An 18,363-nucleotide genomic window follows, 5' to 3' on the forward strand; every position below is an offset into this window, starting at 1 on the left:
TGCTAGAACTTTTTCTTGTCAGCTTAAGACAGGCACGGGTACCAGTGGTCTGGAAAACCTTATACATCAGAACACTGAACAAAATCAAGAAACCAACTTGCCGAAACGACTAAAGAGCGATCACTCTAACATCACACATAATGAAAATGAAGTAAAGGTCCCGGCACTTCGAGGTAAGTCGAAAAAGGGTTTTTAATTGAATAAATTTTTCAAATATAAACAAAGAGTAACGCAAACGCGTTTTTCGGCTCTTCCCGAGCCTTCATCAGCTGTTTTGCTAGCGTTCTATCAAACTATATAAAGAAAATAAATGTCCAATGAATGAATGACACGTCATTCACTGCGTCATCTGTCATGTGGTTTCCGGGTCTTGTGATCAAACATCCGTCACGTGATTCTGTCATGTGATTCGTCTTCCGTGATACGTTCATCGAGCCCATCTCCGTTAGAAAACCAGTGAGGTATACAAAGTGATCTTCGCTGGTAAGTACATAACAAAAATATGCTTTTCTATATATTGAAAATAACATGAGTATTAGTCGATGACTTGTAAAGAAATATGTAAGGAAGAAGAGATTGAGAGACAGCGGACATTCAAAAACTTCAAGAGGTTAAATGTTATTGGCAAATCATACAATTATGTTTTGGTTAGTATGGTTTGATATTAAGGACATAGTTATATATAGAGACAATTTAATCGATGTATTTCATACCAAATCTTCTCCCCCAATCAGTGAAGCTCAAACATTCTGTGTCTGTAATAAAATAATATGGAATCAGTTTAGAAATGACAAATTTCATAATCCCTGTTAAGGCCATATGGTTCGAGGGTTTTCAACTCGTGTATCCAGAATGCCTCTTTCTGTAAAAGCATTTTGGTGACATTTCCACCTCTTCTTGGGGGGTTGATTTTATCAATAACCTGGTATTTTAATTGTGGTAAGGAATGATTACATTTCTTAAAATGTGCCGGTACTGGTAACAGCAGGTTTTCCCTCCTAATGGTGGATTTGTGTTGTCCTATGCGATCACCTACATGCTGGCGTGTCTCTCCAACGTATAGGAGACCGCAAGGACACTTAATGGTATAAATTACATCCTTAGAATGGCAAGTAAAGTAACCTTTGATCTCACATAAAGTAACCTTTGATCACACATAATGAAGTCATTAGAAAGGGTCCTGATTAAGCACCTAAAAAGGGAGGTAAAGGAGAGTCTACACCTGCTCCAGTTTGCCTACAATGTTAGAATAGGCGTGGACAATGCAGTGTTGTTTCTGCTACATAGGACTTATTCTCACCTTGAGCGCAGACGAACCTCAGTCAAAATTATGTACTTCAATTTTTCCAGTGCCTTTAATAGAATAGAATCAGATCGCCTGAGAGAAAAAAAATGAAGATACTGCAAACTGTAACCACTCTAACCAACTGGACCTATGACTACCTGAGAAACCGACTGCAGTATGTCCAAATAAAAAACAACCGCTCCAACACAGTCATTAACAACAGGGGAGCAACACAAGGGGCCCTATTGTCCACCTTTCTCTTCACTCTCTACACATCGGACTTCAGATATCTCCTGCCACCTGAAAATTTTTTTGGATGAAACGCTGGTTGGATCACGAAATGCTGAAATGTCGGCAACTTTGTTGGAGTGAAAGCAACAACCTAGTTATCAATTCAGAAAATACCAATGAGATGGTTATAAATCCAAAGAGCAACAAAACAGCTGCAATTACTTGGGGGTGTACAGTCATGGCCATAAGTTTTGAGAATGATACAAATGTTAATTTTTACAAAGTTTACTGCATCAGGTTTTATAATGGCAATGTGCATATACTCTAGAATGTTATAAAGAGTGATCAGCTTAAAAGCAATTAATTGCAAAGTCAATATTTGCCTAGAAAATGAACTTTTTCCCCCAAAACACATTTCAACTTCATTTCAGGCCTGCCTTAAAAGGAGCAGCTAACATCCTTTCAGTTATAGCTCCATTAACACAGGTGTGGGTGTTGAGGACAGGGCTGGAGATCAATCTGTCATTAATTAGTAAGAATCGCACCACTGGATACTTTAAAAGGAGGCTGGCATCATTGTTTCTCTCCTGTTAACCATGGTTATCTCTAAAGAAACACATGCAGTCATCATTGCACTGCACAAAACTGGCCTAACAGGGAAGAGTATCGCAGCTAGGAAGATTGCACCTCAGTCAACAATCAATCGCATCATCAAGGAATTCAAGGAGAGAGGTTCCATTGTTGCCAAAAAAGGCTCCAGGGCACCCAAGTAAGACCAGCAAGCGCCAGGACTGTCTGGTTTCAGCTTCGGGATCGGGCTACCAGCAGTGCAGAGCTTGCCCAGGAATGGCATCAGGCAGGTGTGAGTGCATCTGCATGCACTGTGAGGCAGAGACTCTTGAAGCAAGACCTGGTATCAAGGAGGGCAGCAAAGAAGCCACTTCTCTCCAGAAAAAAAACATCAGAGACAGACTGATATTCTGTGAAAAGGTACAGGGAGTGGAATCAGAGGAATCCCCTTTTTGATTGTTTGGAACACCTGGAAAACAATTAAAACAATAAAAGGAAAGACGCATTTCGCGCTTGTGCAGAGAGCGTCATTCCTTTTATTGTTTTAATTCTTTTATATTTTATTGCCATAATTGGCTTAAATAAAAGAAACTTTTTCTAAAAAACCTTCCTTTTTGAGCAAGCCAGCGCCGATTCCTTTACAATCGTTCCAAATAGGAGAGCAACGCACCCTTCCTGGATGCTATTCGTTTATTCTTCAAGTTACTGCATATGGACCTTTGGGGAGCCAGCAGCGGAACGAGGCAGCGGCATTGAGTCTCATACCAAGCATCAATAGGAGTTGTGCCCTACCTGCACAACTCCAAAAGGTGAGTGTATCACTACATCACAATAAATCCAAATATAACGAGGGTAACACACGATAGGAGCGCTCTTTTGTCTCTCCTTGTCTCCCCTACATCTCTACAATAAAAGCTTTTGTTACTCATAATATGATTGCACTCATTATTTCTGTATGTAATAAAAACACCTGACAAACACACATAAAAACCAGAGGACAACAGATCATGTGAAAATATAATATTTGTGTCACTCTCAAAATTTATGGCCATGACTGTACATTTAGAACAGGCTTTAACCCCTTAACGACTTGGCCTTTTTTAGTTTTTTCACTTCCATTTTTCACTCACCAACTTCAAAAATCTATAACTTTTTTATTTTTCCACATAAAGAGCTATGTTATGGCTTATTTTCTGCGTAACAAATTGCACTTCATAGTGGCGGTATTTAATATTCCATGGCGTGTACTGGGAAGCGGGAAAAAAATTACAAATGCAGTGAAAATGGTGAAAAACCACATTTGTGACGTTTTCTTGTGGCCTTGGATTTTACAGCTTTCACTCTGCGTCCCAAATGACTTGTCTACTTTATTCTTTGGGTCGGTACGATCACGTGGATACCAAATTTGTATAGGTTTTATAATGTTTTCATACATTTAAAAAAATTAAAACCTCCTGTACAAAATATTTTTTTTTTATTTTGCCATCTTCTGGGGCCAATAACTTTTTCATACTTTGGTGTACAGAGCTGTGGATAGTGTCATTTTTTGCGAATATTGATGGCGTTTTCATTACTATAATTTTTGGGACTGTGCGATCTTTTGATCACTTTTTATTAATTTTTTTATATTTTTCAAAATGGCAAAAAAATGCCATTTTCGACTTTGCTAGCACCGATCGCGGGTGTTACCGGTAAGCCTTTGCTGAAATATGCAGCAAAGACTTACCGGCTATGGAGAGGGCTCGGCCCGTACTAGTACGGCGCGTCGGGAAGGGGTTAATGGAGGATCAACATTGATTGGATATGCAGCAAAGCGAAGACCAGGTTGCACTTGTTGAGGAAGCTGAGGTCATTTCAAATCTCCACCATATTATTAAAAATTTTTTAGGAAACAATGATGGCGAGCATATTGTTGTAGGTGGTTGTCTGTTGGGAAGGAGGCTTAAATAGTAAAAAAAAAAACAAGGTCATCCGCTATAAGAAGTTTGGCAAATCAGATGCCTTAGCATATTTGACGCCATAGTGGTGAACGGCATCCTCCCACTATACGACACACTACTGCAGCAACAGAGCAACATAAGTCAGTGCCACTAAGTGTGTTGCCGTATCACGAGGTTCCACAACTCCTTTATCCTGAAAGCAATAGAATTATTTAACCATAGGGTGGCGAAAGGACTAAATCAACTTTGATTTGTGGGAAAAACCCTTTAATCTCAAGATCTCAAGTGTGTTATGATAGGTTTTAACACTCGTGTAAATATATATGGAGTGTTCAAGAGGCCGAACACAATCACATTCCAGTGATAGACGTTGTCTGTCCAAGAGAATTGAAGTACAGTATATACTCATGTATAAAACGTCCACTCGGCTTATACACGAGTCACAAAATAAGTAAAAAACACTTTAAAAATAATAAACTCATATACTTACCCTCCGGTGGCCCTGTGTGCAGCGCTGCTCCCCCGATGTCCGCACGTGTCCTCTTCTGGCTTCCGCGCCTGTCCCCTGTACATCGCGCTGGACGCCGCCATTGCTCTGTCCCGGGCGCCGCTGCTGACGTCATACTAGGCGCCGCCCGGGAGAGAGCAATGGCGCGATGTACAGAAAACTGGCGCGGAAGCCAGAAGACGAGCCGTGCGAACATCGGGGGAGCAGCGCTGCAGATCGGGCCACCGGAGGGTGAGTATTATTTATTATTTTTTTTAATGCTGGGCAGTGCTGTATACTACTGGGGGCAGGCTGTATACTATAGGGGGCTGGCTGGCTATATACTGGGGGGAGGTGTCTGTGACCAATCCATTTCCCACCCTTGGCTTATACTCGAGTCAATAGGTTTTCCCGGTTTTTGGTGGTAAAATTAGGGGTTTTGGCTTACACTCGGGTCGGGTTATACTCAAGTATATACGGCTGTATATACTCGAGTATAAGCCGACCCAAGTATAAGCCGAGGCCCCTAATTTTACCACAAAAACATGGGAAAACCTATTCACTTGAGTATAATCCGAGGGTGGGAAATGCATTGGTCACAGCTTCCCCAGTATATAGCCTGCCCGACCCTGCCCCATAGTATATAGCCAGCAGCTGCCCCCCAGTATATAGCCTGCCAGCCCATATGCCCCAGTATATAGCCAACCCCCTGCCCCAGTATATAGCCAGCTCCCTGCCCCAGTATATAGCCAGCAGCGGGGGAAGCCAGAAAGGTGAGTTTTGATATATTTTTTTACTTGAGTATAAGCCGAGTTTGGGTTTTTTTTTTGTGCTGAAAAACTAGGCTTATACTCGAGTATATATGGTAGCCTTCTGTGTTTTGGGGCAATTGAGATTGTGTGGAAAGCATCTTTTAGGTCTATTTTTACTAGAAATAGGACTTTCTCTAATAAAAGCCTCAGGTTTGTTATGCTCTCCATTCTTAACTTTTTCCGTTTCTGAAATCTGTTCAGCGGTTTTCGTGAGCCATCTGTCTCTACTACTGGAAACATGTGGCTTATCCAACCGTTACGATCTACTGCTGCTTTTTGAAATTTTTCCCCATTTTAAAGCGGAATCCAGCACCTTGTTCAATTCGTTGCTTATGGTAAAGCAGTGTTTTTTCCTCTGGTTGGGTGATTTTTTCAAAGGCAGATTTAGACCATTTTTTATGATCTGAGAAACCCAACGATCCGAATTGAACTGCTTCCAGGCACTCAAATAAGCCAGTTTACCTGTTTGACCTCTTCTGGAGGTTCCCGTACGAACTACCTCTGGCTGAAGAGGAGCCTCTTGCTTTGCTTATGGCTTTTAGCAGCCCCATCTTGGAGGCTAGTAGTCTCTGGGCGTTTTTCTCTAAGCTGCCCTCCTGTTCTGCCTTGGACAGCATTAATAACAGGAGACCGACCACGTCCATCATCTTAAATTGTATGTAACGTAAAATTGAGCCCAGACTATCTGGAGTACTAGAGGTTCCAGCAATGGACAACAGAGCTGGATCAATATCTGGCGCAACAAGCTCTTGTATGTCCGGAACACCAATATGATTGAGCAACACTAGATCATCCTCCTTCACTAGCGTGGTCCTGAAGGCTCGACACACAAAATCTCTGTCTGAGGATTCTGCTATGGCCCAGCGCTGGTTAAATAGTTTATTGGGAGTAGATTTTCCTGCTAACCCTACACTGGTCATTTGTATTTTGCCGAGTGTCCCCCTCACAGAAGACACAGCAGACCTATTGACCTCTTATGGGGGTTCTCTGTCTGGAGACATACATGGTGAAGTGAACACTTCATGGAACTTTTAGTTCGTTATGTCGCTCAAACGAGCCAAACTACCAGGAGCTGCAGCTTTGTTTAAATTGTTAAAAATGGAGTGTGTTCGAGACCCTCTGTCATGCCAACAAGAGGAGCTATAGCTGCATGTTGCACTTTCCTCACTGGAAGGTGTCTGACACGACCACCTTCTTTTGCTCCTTTTATGCTTCACAACTTATTAATCTGACGTAGAGAAAGAAGAGGATATCTCTCCAAGTCTCTTTTTTGTTGCTTTCGGTGACAGAATTGCCGAACCTGGCTGCCAGGCAGCAAACGCTCAGTACTCATCACGTGACCACGGCGGCCACTTTCGTGCACCAATTGAGTTTACAAGAGGAAGCCGCTGGCAACCATTAGCTTGTGCTGGGTGGCTGCCTCTCAAAGAACAAAATAGCTTGTGGAAAGCAGGAAGTAAAAAAATGGGCTTGCAAAAATGGAAAGTGAGTGGTAAGAAAAGGGTTAGGATCAAAAGTGTTAAGAATAAAGCCACATTGATACATCACAGCACTACATGCACTAATCACTACATTAATCTGATGTAAACATTCACTGACAGCATGCAGAGGTCCTGAGAAGGTGAAGAACAGTCAGTTGCACGGTTGTTTTTTTTTCCAGGAATGAGATGAGCTGAAGGGATGTATCAGAGATTATCTGAGGAGATCTGACCTCAGCCCAGCATGACCCGCCACCTGCCAGGGCAGAGCTGTGAGTAGACTACACGTCTACCACTTCCTAGTAGCACTGACTGTGCCCCTGCCATGATCACATCACATTGCTCTGTGTGTGGAGCGGAGCCGGAAGTGCTCCAGCCTCTTCCTCATCACTATTGGTCAGTCAGTGACAAGTCTTCCCTCTTCACCCTCCCTTATCCCGTCCGCTCTGATGTCACGGCGCGGCAGGCTGTGGTCGCTGTGATGCGCATGCGTGACGGACGTCACCGGCCGGACGTTGAGCGAGAAACCTCTCGAGATAGGAGATACCGGGGTTGACACCGAGTGTGAGGAGGTAGGTAGCTGCCCTGTACGCCTCTCTTACATGTACACTTTTTACCCCTCCCTGTCCTTCTAACCGGAGCACGTTCAGCATGGTGTCCTTTACACACTCATTGGGTTATCCTGGGAGAGACAGGGAAGTACAATGGAGTGTGACAGAGCTCTGCTGCGGGGCACTATAGTTACATGACAGGCACAGCAGGGCAAATGACTGTTCTCATCTACAAGAATAGTAACTGCTCATAATGAAGTACTAATGCTGGCATGGGCACAGAGAGTGCAGTGGAAGAAGCTGACAAGACAAGGGCACAGAGAGTGTGGCGGCAGTGGGGCACAGAGAGTGTGGCGGCAGTGGGGCACCAATATTGTAGTGCTGGCATTACTTGGGCAAAGTATTGTATTGGTAGAAGCTGGCATGTCATGGGCACAGATAATGTAGCAGTAATCATCGAATGTCAGGGGCACAAATAATGTACTGGTAGCTGTGCCCAGTCTATGCAATTTAGCTGATGGGGACAATACTTTTTCCCTTTTTAGTCCTTGTTTTGGAATTCTTGTTGACATAATGTGGCTTATTTACTAAGGTCCTGCGATCGCATTTCCGTCGGGTTTTCCAACGTTTTCAGATGATCCGACAGATTCCGACAACGTGCGTGATTTAACATTTCAAATTGTGTCGCAAAGACGTGCATTCTTGGCGGACCTGAGCTGGGAATCGACACATGCAGGACCTCGGACGCATGATCTTCGGGAATTACGCCGGAGTTTATCCTCGCCGGACAGTCCGGATCGGGGATCGCTACAGGACCGGGTAAGTAAGTGTGCCCTTGCATGACCACCAGAGAGGTGTCGGCGCAAAGAATGGATGTTACGTGTCTGTGCAGTAATCCCACAAGCCCCAGGAACAAAAATTATCTTATGGCAGAGTTTTATGTTGTCATTGGCTCACTGAATTGGTCTTGTTTGTATTACCCGGTGCCAAACCTTCACCAGTAGTACTTTTTACAATAGTTTTGAGTTCATCTTTTTGTATTTGTCAGACCCAAGGCTGTCTCGTTTCAATCGATTGATTACAATGTGCGATTTGCACATTGTAATGAATGAGGAGGAAAATCTCTGTATGGCAGTATATGGTAGGATCAATTGGACAACCTACGGTTAAAGTACCCTAGGGAGTATTAAAAATAGTAAAAGTAAAAATTAAAAAAAAGTTTTACATTTATAATTTAAAAAACCTAAAAATTTAAATTGCCCCCTCGAACTGATATAAATACAAATAAACAGTAAAAACCACAAACACATTGGGTATCGCCAAAAATGCCAGATCTATCAAAATATAATAATGTTTTTCACTGTTTAACCCCTTAACGGAAATAGCGCTCTAAGTCGAAAATGGCACTTTTTGCCATTTTGAAAAATATGAAAAAAAATAAAAAAATTATAAAACCTATATAAATGTGTTATCCCCGCGATCGTACCGACCCAAAGAGTAAAACAGACATGTCATTTGTGGCGCACAGCGAAAGCCGTAAATTCCAAACCCACGACAAAACGTCGCAAATGCATTTTTTCACCAATTACACTGCATTTGGAATTATTTTCCCAGTACATGGCATGGAATAATAAATACCATCACTATGAAGTGCAATTTGCTACACAGAAAACAAGCAGTCATAGAGATCTTTACTTGTTAAAAAAAAAAAAAAAAAAAAAAGTTATAGTTTTTTGATTGTGGGGAGTGAAAAATGAAAAAACAAAAACGGGTGAGGTCCTTAAAGAGAACCCGTCATGCAAAATAACCCCCCTAAACTAATTATATTTTCATAAACTGCCATTAGAGAGCATTGCCTCTATCCCTTCATTGTCTCTCTACATGCCTGTAAACCTAAGCAATGAGGTCCTAAAGCTGTATGCAAATGACCTGTGAAATGTCCAATGAGTCATTAGCATATTCAAGCTGTCCACCTTATTCATGAGTGGGAGGCACAGCCACACCCCCAGTGCATGACTGACAGCCTGTATAATGGTGTGAGGCTGTATAATGATGTGCTTCCTGGTGCTGGTGGCCACACCCCCTGCAGCCTGTGTGTGCATGTGTGTGTGTGTTTAGGAGAGATACAGCAGCTCCAGGCTGCAGCCATGTTACAGCAGAACATGTCAGATTCATGTGTAGCTGATGTCTGTGCCTCTCACCTGTATATTAGGAGGATGCAGCATGTCAGCAGATGCAGCACAGATACCAGCAATACTTTACTATACATTACACACAGACATGAGCAGGGGGAGGAGAGGGGAGGGGTAACAGGGGTGACATCACTGCCTCTGACCATGTGACCAGCCTCATTTACATGATAAAGAATAGATGATTTTACAATGATTAATGTATGAAATAACTAGATAAAGGCTGGGATGGGATCCTTGTGAGCTGCTCCAACAGGTAGTGGTGACAGGACTAGTGGCAGAGACCTGATGACAGGTGTCCTTTAAATAGTTAAACATTCGTCTTGCCTGCCTACTGTAGCTAGTTCTATGGGAACAATTAAGAATTATTATAAATGGAAAGTCCATTGATTACAGGAGTTTTCCTTTGGCGGTAGATTTAAATGATAAGTTTCATGTTAGGTGGACAGACAACTATGGCAATCTGAAAGACTTGTTTGGTGACAGATGGACTCTGAAAGTATAGTCCCATTACTCTGTGACAGAGTGACATCTATGGAAGTGATGCGGCACGCTTTGTTTTGTTTGAGCAGGAATCCATTATATTGAAGGTATTTTGTCTGGCTATACTTACTTTGCCATTATCCCTATATATTGTAAAGTCATATAGATGTGGTCATTCTGTTTATGTGTGGCACTTAGCGTATAGCATGAGGAGTTCCCGAGTGCATATATCCCAAAAATAGGTGGTCAATATTAATATCTTTGAATACCCATTTAGGCTATGTGCATATGAATGTTTATTTTGGCTTTAAGCTTGCTGTATACTATGTGGCCAGCTCACAACCGCCATTGACTTACATTATACACTTTGCGGTGAGCACACCTTGTCTGACCGAGCAGTGCTTCCGCAACACTTCTTATATAGCAGGTCCTTTTTCTGCCCAGATTTGTGGCCACTCAGCTGCTATGGAGATGGGAATGGTAAGGAGCGCTCACCTCTCTCATCCCTGATTGGCAAAAAACGTTCCCCCAGTTTGTATTTTAAACACAGGATTGTGTACACGTAGGCTTAAGGAATGTAATAAGAAATTCCGGCAGCTGGTACTGTCTGTATTTCTAATGTAGAGCAAAAAAACACTTGTAGCTTTTATTACCCATGTTACCCTTTCTGTACCAGTAACTATTAGTGACCCGGCCAGTGTTGAAACAGCACAGGATAAATATCTATAATAACTTCTGTGATTATCTTTGAATGAGTTTAGAATGAAATCTTCCTCCCTTATCTATATAATTTACTCTCTACAAGCTGTCCCTCCTTTCTCAGCTAAACTATTAGTAGTGTAAGAACTGAAATCTGTGCTCCAAGTCCAACACACAGGGTCATATTTCAGCTTAAGAGGCATTTCAGTTTATAGTTTAGGATTTTGCATTATATGCAGTTCCTTATATAAACATCATCTATTACAACTGCTCTTTATGAACTGTATAACTTGTAAGCTTAAAAAAAAAATCATATACCCAACAGCAATACAGCAAAACGCTTTGAAAAGAAAATGCCTAATATTCATGTTAATGTCCAAATGCCTTGCCCATGTGTAAGCTGCTTCAGAACTTAATAAACCAAAAATCTCCATGGTCCGGGTGGGTTGTTTACGTATATGCATGAGAAGCAGATTGTGTCTTCCATTCCTTTTTTTTCCATTCACATAGACTTCTATGGGAAGGTCTGCACCGCAAAGGGGCAGGAATGGGACCTGTTCTTAATCTTCTACACTTTCCACATGGTTCAGTGAAACGCATTCATGTGCATGGTCAATTGAAATGAATGTGTCAGGGTGCCTAAACAGCAAAACTAACATTAGTGTACATGTAACTTTACTGTGAATGCAGCTTATCAGAATCTGGTACATTCAGAGATCTTTTGAGGTTTTGCAAGTGGTTGTCTAGTATCTTCTTTCTCTAGCTAGAATGACTGCCTGTTTTTACCTCCTGTGTTACTTTTATAGATGTTAATTATAGATGTGGGTTTTTTTTTTTCTTGCTGTGAGTATTTTGTAAATCAGAAAGCCCAAATATTCACTTGCATGTTCCCAACAATGGTGTTTAAAACGATGTCACAGGGGCAACAAAACCACATTTTATATGCAAGTGGTGTGTGTTACCATGTAGCGGATACTTTCCTCCCACTCTGAACAGAAGCATGTATGCAGAGTTTATAGGGGTTCCTTTGTTGTATATGCTTCTCAGTGTGTGTTCTAATGGTACAATGCTACAATAGATTTGTGTGTTTGATCTTGTTTCTAATAATTATCTAGTAAATAATGTCCTTTGGTGAATGGAGGACTGACCGCACATGTGCCTCTCTATCCATAACTTCTAGAATACCAAAAACAGATGTGTAAGGGTAAAACCTGCCATGGTCCGGGGTCGTAGAACAGGACTCCGCAACCTCTGTTTTTAGAATATACCATAGCATCTGAGATAGGACTACCTGTTCAGTCCTGACGGAGCTGCAGGTTCTTAGAGTTCTGGTGTTTTTGCAGAAGAAGTGCAAAGCTAACGGAAAACCAAACTAAACAATGCTTGGTAAAGGCCTGCACCATATTCAAAAGAGACTTGAGTGACTGCCCATGTCCTGAGATGGAGAAGATTTAAATTGAGGGTCTCTTCACGCCCTGCTGAAACTGCCGTATCTTATCCTGTTTTGGGAGTCTTGGTCATCAACACTATGAAATTTAATGTTCCCATCTTATTGCAGAGGCACAGCTGTCTTTCAGATAGTATTGTCCTTCTCTAGTAACCTGCTGGGATACAACCTTCTTCACCCACTCTTCCACAACACTTCTAAGATGCAAGTTAGCTTGAGTCTGTTCTTAAAGTTTCTATGTGTAAATATATTTCCTTTGTAATTGACTGTTTTGTTTCTTGCAGACTGGCAGCTGTAAATTTGGCACAAAGAAACGGAAAAATTGAATAGAATTAAAAATGGGGACTCCTGGATCTGGAAGGAAACGTACGCAAATTAAAGACAGATTCTCTGCAGAAGATGAAGCCTTGAGTCACATAGCAAGAGAGGTGGGATTAACTATACAATTATGCAGCAAAAATAGCATCTGAATGAAAAAAGTACTTGTAATGAGCTTTGAAGTCATAGTGGTGTTAATTTGGGTTATGACTAAATATTGACCAGTGTTTGCCATCACCCTTTTAATTGTATGAGCATAGGCTTTTGATCACGTAGACATACAAATTGCATGACTTCATCAACTTTGTTTACTTGGGGCCAAGAACCAGGATCGTTTAGTCACATCCCTGGCTGAATGTTTCTCTGGAAAAATGAAGCGTATGCTGAGGAATTTACTAAGTCTTTTAAGTTTGCATTATTTTTTATTTTATTATTTATAAAAATTTTATTTTGTAGGCATACCATATATACTTGAGTAAAAGGCAACATGAATATAAGCAGAGGTACCTAGTTTTACCACAAACTGGGAAAATCTATCGAGTATAAGCCTAGGGTGGGAAATGCATTGGTCACAGCCTCCACTGTGTATATAGCTAGCCATCTCCCTACCACTCAGAATATAGCTAGCCGGCTCCCTTCACGCCAGTGAGCGGCCCGCCTGCTCCCTGCATGCCCAGCACATATGTAATAAACTTATTACTGTATTTTTCTGACTTTAAGACGCACTGGACCATAAGACGCACCAAGGATTTAGAGGAGGAAAAATAAGAAAAAATGTTTTTTTCCCCAAATAGTATGCTAAAATATTTATTAAAGTAACTGGGCGATGCATGTTCCTCTTTGGAGAGGGGCAGGGACAAGCAGCGGTCCCACCCTCCTCCTCTCCTGGACACCGCTGTCTATCTTTGGATAGAATTATGTGTACACTTAGTCATTGGGTCTCAAGAGTTACCAGGGCTGCATAGGTATGAGTATATGTGACAAATGCTCACAAGAGCTTACAATCTATGAGGAGGAGAGGACACAGGAGATGACAGTGCTTGTACAATGGTCACAAGAGCTTACAATCTATTAGGAAAAGGGGGAACACTGGAGATGACTCCTTGTGCAATGGCCACAAGAGCTTGGTCTGTGGGGTAAGGTACCTTTACAAGACAGCAGCCTCTACATACCAGGCAACTTGTGTTTAAGAGTGTGAGAGCAGAGACCTGGGGGAAGGGAGCCCTAATCACTTATCTGATCCTGTTGGGCGCTGAGCTGTGAAGGCTCCTCTTCTCACACACTGCCGGCAGTCTTCACTCTGAGTCTCCTGGGCTACTTACAAGCCGAGCAGGGATTGGTCAGAGTCAGTGATTTTCTCCTCCCCCTCTCTCTCCACTGCTGCTGCGCTCCTGCCCCTGCTCTGCCACAAAGCTTTGTATCGGTGCCCTGAGGACTGCAGAGCTGGCAGAGTGCAGGGGTCCTCCAGCAGTGGAGGGCTGAGAGTAGTAGTGGAGCGCATTTTCCCCATTTTCTGGGGAAAAAAAATGCGTCTTATAGTCCAGAAAATACGCTACTCACCCTTATGGCCTTCCCTGCAGGTCCTCTTCTTGGTTCTGGTATAGTATCTGCTGATGGCATAATATGTGCACGGACTTGTCGCTGCCAGAAGCAAGAAGAGGACTTGCAAGGGGACGTCGGAAAGAGTATTCAGTTAAAAAGCAAAGTATAAGCCGAGTTTGTTTTTTTGTGCTGAAAAACTTGGCATATACTCGAGTATATACGGTAATCCTTTTTGTTGAACAAAAGTGCCCACTAAGTTAAAACCACACAATCTATTCTGCCAGAAAGGCCACAGTGTGTGAGGATCATGGAGGAGTTTGCAGGTTTGGCCAATCAGCTCACACGCAGGGCTCTGGAAATCACGGTCATATGTGAGTCCATTGCAATACAGGCAGTCCCTGGGTTACATACAAGATAGGGTCTGTAGGTTTGTTCTTAAGTTGAATTTGTATGTAAGTCGAAACTGTATATTTTATCATTGTAACCCCAGCCAGAACTTTTTTGGTCTCTGTGACAATTTTAAAAATGTTGTCATAAGAATCAGGATTAACACTGAAGCTTCATTACAGACCTGTGATAACTGTTACAGCTGTTTATTGTAGTCTAGGACTAAAGTACAATAAATTACCAACATTCAGTGGTCCATTTGTAACTAGGGGTCGTATGTAAGTCGAGTGTTCTTAAGTAGGGGACAAAGTGCTGGCCAAATGTTGTGTGCATGTGGCTTAACACTGATTTTAGCTTTCAGTGATAGCCATCTATTCTGACTCTCTAATATGTAAATTAACTGCAGAGGCTACTGGGGCGTGTACTTGCCTGGCCGGGCACTTGAAGCTAAGGCTAGTGCACGCCCCAGTAGCCTTTGCAGTTAATTTACATATTACTAAAATAAAGTTTTACCAAGTTAGGTTAGGTTCCAGGATTATTAAATGGTAGAGCCAGGCAGGAGGAATCTACCATCAGATCTACTTCTCATGGTAGATTCCTCATAGTAGGTTTCCTTTAAAAGTGGGTTTGGTTCAATGCCTGCAAATAACCCTGTGTTGTGCCTTTTCAGCAGTGCTGCATTTTTATACAGTGGAAAACCCTTTAACCATTTCTTCTGGTTAGAGAAGGTTTATGGCCTCACTGCAGTATATATTATCTGTATGACAGCAGAAATGCCTAGTGCATTCTTCCCCCTCCTCCACACTGCTGTGTGCCCAGCCTTGTGAACAGCCCTTCTATTTGGGGATTTACATGAATGGTGAACTTTTATAAAGTATTTATTCATTGTCTCCATCACTACTTTTATCCTGTTAATGTAAAAAAGGGAAAGCATGTTGTAAAATTCGTATGAAAATCCTAATAATTTAACTCACTGAAACTGTAAAAATGCCTTTGAAAATTGCATTATTCTGCTGTTTTCACAGTGGCTACATAGAAAGCAAATAGCTGAGACAGTGTAGTCTAAATTTATACCATGTAATTGTTAGCTACAAGAAGTACATCGGCCCCAGTGTGCCTAAATGTTTGCTACTTCTGCCCAAATTTTTGAGTTGAATTTTTTTATAGTTTGTCCTCTTAAAACATTATAAAGGCTTCTTAATTGGCTAAATTGACTCTGGGCATTTTTCTTTTGTGAGTTGATTGTTTATGAAGACTTGTGGTCTCATGACAGGGGAAACTTTCTATAAGAGAATGTACCGTATTTTTCGGCCTATAAGGCGCACCAAAAATGCTTTAATTCTCTCAGAAATCAAAGGTGCGCTTTATAGGCCAGTGCGCCTTGTATATGAACTTATACAGAAATGTACTACAGACACGATGTACTGTACATTTACCAGTGTTTAATAGCTCCATCCCCAGAAATTTCCTGCACCTTCCCACACAGTATACAGGGTCCCCAGCTCCTGAAGTGCTCTGGCACCACATTTAACATTGTGCCCATTCCGCCCTCCCCTAGACCGGAGAGACAGGAGCTGCCATAGTGCCGACCACGAGGCAATCATCATCAGTAACCAATCCCCCATACCTGACAGCCCTGTAACAGGGGAAAGAGAAGGAGCCACAGGGAACCCCACAGGAATAACACCCTGGCTGAGGAGGGAAGGAGAAGGGGCAGAGGGAGACCGCTTAACCCCTGCTGCATCACCCTGCATTAACCCCCAGCAGCCCATACCTCTGAGAACGGAGCTCTCTGACACGCTGAAGACAAGTTTCCCAGGAAGTGTATCTGGCTTGAACTGTGCACATTTTTAGGTACTGCATTTGATCCTGCGCCTTATACTCCAGTGCGCCTTATATATGAACCTTGATGTCTTAGCAGGCATTTATTAGAAGTGCGCCTTATAGGCCGAAAAATACAGTAATTTCATTAAACATAGTGGGGAAGATTTATTATCAGGGGAACCTGTTGCCTTCTTCCCCACATATTCCCATTATAAAGTCTTCTGCTCTTTAATTGTATCCAGTTCCTTCTTTCCTTGCTCAATCCTGAAGCAGCTTTCTTTTAAAAATTAGCTTTTATTCTCCTTTTTAACCCCTTAAGGACCAGTTTGTACGTTAAGGCTCAGCCCGGTGTGTTTTTTTTTTATCTTTTTTTTTATCTTATCTAACTCATTTTGAGATTTTTTTTCTCGTGACACATAATTTATATTGGTATTATAATTTTGCTTATTGGTTGAGTTTTTGGGGGGTAAAAAATCACCAATTTTTTAAAGAAATGACAATTTTTAACTATGAAATGTTCTTTTTTTTTAAACAAAAAGTCATACCACAATTCTTTTTTTTGTAGAAAACATTTGCTATTTGTCTACTTTTTAATTTCCTTTTTTTTTTACGTTTGCATATTTTTACGAATTTTAGAAGGTTTATAGTTTTAGTATTCCAAACAAGCGTGCACTACTACCTCCTCCACATGGCATGCACTACAACCTCCACTGCATATGGCGTGCACTACTACATCATCCGCACTCCGCGTGCACTACTCTTACTTCTACTATCACTACATATTTATAAGTGTGGTTCGGGGGGAGGGAAAACTGGGGGGCTGGGAATAACGCAGGGAAAAACGGTAAATGGGCGGTTTACGTAATTGTGCAACAGTCGCTGAGCGCTAAGTTACTGCGCTCAGCATCCGTTATATCGGACGCAGAGCAGAAAGGGGGTTAAAGGACACCTGTCATCAGGTCTCTTTCACTAATTCTGCCAACACTACCTGTTGGAGCAGCTCAAAAGGTATCCATACCAACCTTTATCTAGTTAATTCATACATTATAAAATTGGCCTTGAGAAAAGCTCCTGATATAGGAGCTGAAACGTAGCACTCTTGGAATAAAATAATCTCTTTTTTTCACTAATTTTGGTGTGCCACCATTTTCTGAATTATACAAGGGAGGTTGGCCACCTCTGCTATAGGCAATGAGCATAAGACCGCTTATGTGGGAGGTAAGATGGATAGGGATACTAGAGGGAGAGTGGCAGGGGGGTGAGTGACAGGCAGTGAGAGATATAAAATCTTTTTGGTTAAGTGATTCTATTTTGTGCTGGCTTAGAGCTGTTATTTACTATCCCGGGCAACGCCGGGATCTACACCTAGTATAGGATAAAGTTGATTCAAGGGGATGTGAGGGAAACCATTTTTAGGTAAAAGAAGGGTGTCCGCTAATTAATAGTGCTCTGTGGAAATCTGCCACCAGCTGTATTTGTGAAAATGGGGTGACAGCTTCCCTCTAAATTCTGCTGTATTACATTGCAAAAAATGTGTGTGTTTTTTTTTTGTGCGTTTTTTTTCTTTGCAACGTTTCCCTATCCACAACACTTTCCTACACCTAACTTACACCTTTTTTTTTTTTTTTTTGTTTGTTTTAAGAGAATCCCGATGTTCAAGTCAGATTTCTGAATTATGACATGACAGTATTGCAGTATATGGTAGGAATGATCAGACCATCTTTTTCGTACAGAGTCGTTTAATTTTTGAAAATTAAAACGCAATAAAACCTATATTAATTTGGTATCAGTGTGATCGTATCGAACCAAAGAATAAAGCAGAGGTGTTATTTGGATTGCGCAGAGAAAGTCGTAAAAAACTGAGCCCACGAGAACGTGACGCACATTTGAATTTTTTTTTCCCCTGCTTCCCAGTACACAGCATGGAATAATAACTAACATCAGAGAAAAGTAAAATTTGTAACACACAAAATAAGCCCTCACACAGCTCTGTACACGGAAAAATGAAAAAGATATGGATTTTTGTAGGTGGAGAGCGAGAAATGAGCGAAAAAACCCTGCGTCCTTAAGGGGTTAAAAACACTCATTTGCAAGGTGGAGGCAGAGGGGACTTGACTGGC

The 18,363-nt window shown here is 41.7% G+C and overlaps 1 protein-coding gene and 1 long non-coding RNA gene across 27 annotated transcripts in view; one reads left to right on the forward strand and one right to left on the reverse strand.

Moving 5' to 3' along the window:
- Positions 1–247: 247 nt before the first annotated feature.
- LOC140133251 (uncharacterized) lies at positions 248–7,281 on the reverse strand. Its single transcript, XR_011855855.1, has 3 exons — positions 6,925–7,281; positions 714–755; positions 248–480 (listed from the first exon to the last, which is right to left on the reverse strand). It is a non-coding gene; the product is annotated as an uncharacterized lncRNA (long non-coding RNA).
- The window catches only part of LRRFIP2 (LRR binding FLII interacting protein 2), a 79,920-nt gene continuing 68,770 nt past the window's right edge, over positions 7,214–18,363 (forward strand). For 12 of the 26 annotated variants that reach the window (XM_072153190.1, XM_072153201.1, XM_072153199.1 and 9 more), the window contains exons 1-2: positions 7,214–7,375; positions 12,457–12,600. In XM_072153190.1, the coding sequence (XP_072009291.1) occupies positions 12,511–12,600 (90 nt within the window). In that variant the 5' untranslated portion in view covers positions 7,214–7,375; positions 12,457–12,510. The remainder of the gene's footprint in view (positions 7,376–12,456; positions 12,601–18,363) is intronic. The other 14 variants (XM_072153205.1, XM_072153200.1, XM_072153214.1 and 11 more) reach the window with 5 other exon arrangements.

Source organism: Engystomops pustulosus, chromosome 5 (genome assembly GCF_040894005.1).
Source record: "Engystomops pustulosus chromosome 5, aEngPut4.maternal, whole genome shotgun sequence".
NCBI lineage: Eukaryota > Metazoa > Chordata > Amphibia > Anura > Leptodactylidae > Engystomops > Engystomops pustulosus.